Raw genomic sequence first — 4,270 nt, 5'->3', positions numbered from 1 at the left:
TTTCCCTGGAGCATTCCCTTGTATGGCCCTAAGTCTGTTTATACATCCCCATGCCAACCACTTTGTTTTGCTCTGGTTTTGCACTTTCAATTTCATCAGTCTCCTATGGACAAGCAGAACTTCTCTGAGGTCTTGGCCATCCTACTAGCACATAACAGTAAGGCCAAGTACTCTTCACAGTACCTGCTGTACAACAGCAGATCTGTTACCACACAGAAAATCTCCCCCACACACACACATCTTCTGTTACATACTTGTTCTCATAACATCTTTACCTAAGTCATCTCCTTCCCAGAGCACATGTTTACTTAAACCATCATCAGGTCTGGAGATCAGAAGCACCAAGTACTTAAGGTGCATCCCTTCAAGGAGCTTCCCCCTTTCACTTTTGTTTGGGTTACCAGCTTAAACCAGCTTCACTCTTAGGAGATACTCATCTCCCCTCACCCAAATGTAGAGAAATTCAGTAAGTGTGCTGCTTCAGTGAAGTTATTAGAGGAAAAGTTATTAAGAAAGGTTATTAAGAGGAAAAAAAAAACCAAGACCTCATACTGGAATTGAAAAATTTATCCAGTCTCCAACATGCACTTTTTGTCTAGCAAATAGCATCAGCTCTACCCTCTCTACTTCAAGTTATTAGATCATAATCGATTAGATTTCAAGTATCCTAGTTTGCTTAATCTGCTCTCAACTCCTGCTTCAGTACTTTGATCAAAACCACAAAAACACCCTTTTTGAGCATGAAGATTAATTTCTCACCTTCACAGCAAACTACAAGATTCTTTAAGGTCAGAAGAACATAGTTAATAAAAAAAACAAACAACTAAAAAACAAAAAAAACCACAAAACCCAAATATGACAAAACACAAAACCCAAAAACTGAATAATTATTCATATACTGTTTTTTTTCTTTGTTTTTAAGCAAGCACTAACTGAGATCTGTGGACGAACTGCAAGCGCATCTAGAATGCAGGAGAGAAAAAACTTTTTAAAAAATTAAAGAACCTTACCAAATTATAATATGCAACACCTATTAACATTCTTTTGTATGACGTGCAAATCAGACAACTTAAACACATCACAGCTTGAGACCCACCAGTTCTTCTGATGCTGTCTTTGTGCCCTTGCACAAGACTATAATAGAGTAAGATCTCCAACACAAATATCTCAGGAAACCATTAAAAAATCCATCATTAAAGCAATGTTCTTGAGAACTCAAGTGCATTATTCTGGACATCTTAGATGACAAACTACTCAAAACAACCTTCTACAATTTATTCTAATAGGTAAAGGACCATTAACAAGGAAGCAATCAAAGGAAATCTTAATTTATATACATTATCAGCCTGAAAACAAGCAAGACTTTTACTAAAAATCTTCCAACTGAGAAAAAGAAGGTAGTGACAACATCAAACGTCTGTAAGAAAATGAGAACAACACTGCACAGAAAACAGAGGAAGACAGCTACAGCAAATTACAGACTGCTGAGTTATACCTCAGTCTTCTGAAACCAAAGTGCTGCAAAAGTTAGACTAATTTCTCAATTAAGGCACTTAAGCTAAAGCAGACATCAGTATAATAGCAGACTACACCATCATTTTGGACCTTTTTTTGTGGGACTATAAGGAAAACATTTGGCATGAAAATGCATTATTTAACTGTAAGGAGACATATCTCTATACGTATAGTCCAACTCTTGGGTCTCATCTCAATGTGAAGAATATAAAATGCTGACTAACAATTCCCTAAACTCTGTAAAGACAGAACAATTTTGTTAAAAAGTTTAAATGGAGACTGCTGTTCCCTGCCACCCTTTAAGTGATATGTATGAGACAGAATGGATAAAATCAGTGTAAACATTTATACATATGCACCATTCTGTGGGTCTGTGCATTGCAGCAGAAAACCAGCAAGAAGAAAAGCACCTGGCTGACTCGGAGCTGTCAGTATGGAAGATCAAACCAGCCTTAGTGCTAGAGAGTGGCAGCAGCACACTGGCACAGTAGGCAGGAGAATGCAAGAGTGAGTTTTCTTTAAACAGAACAGTAACAGCCTTACTGCTCTCCATAAGAGAAGGGGTCTGACTGACAAAATAAAGGCTGACAAACATGTCTTCACTCCCTCCAGGCCCTTACAAGAATGTGCCCAGTGACACAGGCCAGCAGAATACATCACAGATTAGGTGTGCTGCTTTTGTCAATGACAAGGACTTTTATTGTCTTTATAATATATGATAATATAAACTATGAAAAAGTTATTGTTTGGTAAAATATTAAGTATATTGAAAATATAAATGCATCTTCAGATCAAACAACAGCATAAGCATAACAAATAATTTACAGAAGTTGTATTTATCCTGATCAAAGAGATATAACAGCCATGACAGCTCATGTTCCAGAGCCATGTTTTCTAAGTAAAGAGTTTCATTCTTTTGTGCACTAATCCTACTCCTTCCTCTAAGTGTTTGGAACACAAAAGTCAGTTAAGTCTTGGAAAAGAGGGAAAAGACTAAGGATAACAGCAGTTCCTCTTGCAGTCAATCCCCCCTTCTCCACTTATGTTGGAATGTGTACTATGTTAGACAGTCATTTTAACTTCACTTTCCCACTATTCCTAAGATTGAACATAAACAGTTTCATGTCATGTTTAAAAAACAAAAGTTCATAAACCAGGCCAATTTTACAATGTTGTGCTTTTATACACATGTGGTTCTTCTCTCCCAGGAAGATAAAATATATTAGTTTCTTTTTATAATTTCCATTATTTCTTAATAAGCCCTTTCAAGTAAGACATAATGTCAGTAGCAGATGACCAAACCAGAACAGAACACTCTACAGGACTGAGATCTTGGAACATCCGAGAAATCTTTTTCTCCAGGGTATACCCCTGCCTGGGCATAGCAATATCATCCTTCTTCAAAAACATTACTGGACATAAGTCATTCCCACCATCACCTATATATACAATCTGTGTATAACTTACTCCTCGCTCCAACTGTTTATCTAGAAATTCTTTTAAAACTTTCCTTTTGCAAAGGTTTTTAGGGCACTTTGCACAATGGTGAGTATGGAAGTTCTGCACAGTAAGATAGCCAGTACTGCTGAATGCTGCAGGGTTTGTGAACACTTCATCAAACACCTTATGGAAGTCAGCAGCTTTCAAAATCCAGTCAATAAATACTGTATTAGAATCTGAAACAATTATGCAGTCAAACAACTCTTTGTTCTCGCCAACAAAACTCAGAAGATCTACCATTCCTGCAGTGAAAGGAATTGTTGTCATAGTTCTTTTCATCTCATCTTCTTTGACACCATTGTCTCCCAAGTAGACAAAGACTCTGCTCATATATTCTGTCCAGTGTCCTGGCTGGTAGGAGTTTCTTAATCCATTAGGAAGTTTTTTCTCAGGAGCACATTTCACAATCCAGGTATCACTATTTTCATCTACGATTGTATGGTCAAAATCAAAAACCAACAGAAATTTCATAGCTGTCAGAAAATACTTTCCAAAACAAACAAACAAAAAAAGAAGAAAAAAAAGAGTAAAATTATTTCAATAAAGAAAAGTACTTAATTCCTACCCTTATGTTGTGGTCAGAAGAGAAAAATTCTGCAAGAAAATGAAGCATTAGGACAAATATCTAAACACATTAAACTATTTATGGCCACTGTAACTAAGGGAATTTATGCTGAAGCTAAAAAAGCAGGCTGTAAAGGTCAAAGTTTGAGTTCAGTATCAAACCTCTGTTTAAAATAAACATGTGAAACTATCTAAACTCGTGCTGCATAGTTACTAATACTTGCTAACACGCAGTCAATCTTCCAGTACTATCAGTTTGACCAACAGTTCTAAATTTCTCCATCATCCCCTGGCAGTGCAACCAAACTGGGATTCTTCTGGCAAAATACCTTAAAAGATATTTCAAAAGGAAAATACTACTGAAGAGATGAAGCCAGTTTTGTTTTGTTTTGTTTTTTAGCAAGGACACACCAAATCAAAACAGCCAACGAAAATACATACTGCCATTTGTGGATCTGAAAAAAAAACAACAAACCAACAAACCAACCAACAAACAAAAAAAACCCACAAAAACCCCAAAAATAAAACCCCCAAACAACCACCAAAACCTAAAAAATTCCGTTTGCTTACTGTAGTCCTTCAGCTTCAGTATCTGCAGCGCAGCTCTGGGACAGAGAAACCCCCGGGAGCAGGAGCCACCTCAGCTGGCACCTCAGGGCCTCTCCCCGCACCCCTGACACAAGCCCCGCCG

At 37.2% G+C, this 4,270-nt stretch overlaps 2 protein-coding genes across 2 annotated transcripts in view; one reads left to right on the top strand and one right to left on the bottom strand.

Moving 5' to 3' along the window:
- Nucleotides 1-2,760: 2,760 nt before the first annotated feature.
- Nucleotides 2,761-3,489, bottom strand: PHOSPHO2 (phosphatase, orphan 2). Its single transcript, XM_009996133.1, has one exon. The coding sequence runs from the start codon at nt 3,484-3,486 to the stop codon at nt 2,761-2,763; it is 726 nt and encodes a 241-aa protein (XP_009994435.1). The 5' UTR covers nt 3,487-3,489.
- Nucleotides 3,490-3,660: 171 nt separating this feature from the next.
- The window catches only part of CCDC173 (coiled-coil domain containing 173), a 7,407-nt gene continuing 6,797 nt past the window's right edge, over nt 3,661-4,270 (top strand). Inside the window, exon 1 of the mRNA XM_009996302.1 lies at nt 3,661-3,709. Coding sequence (XP_009994604.1) covers nt 3,661-3,709 — 49 coding nt within the window. The remainder of the gene's footprint in view (nt 3,710-4,270) is intronic.

Source organism: Chaetura pelagica, unplaced genomic scaffold (assembly GCF_000747805.2).
Source record: "Chaetura pelagica isolate M959 unplaced genomic scaffold, ChaPel_1.0 scaffold3, whole genome shotgun sequence".
Lineage (NCBI taxonomy): Eukaryota > Metazoa > Chordata > Aves > Apodiformes > Apodidae > Chaetura > Chaetura pelagica.
The sequence above is the reverse complement of the archived record's forward strand: the minus strand, read 5'-3'. Positions and strand labels throughout refer to the sequence as shown.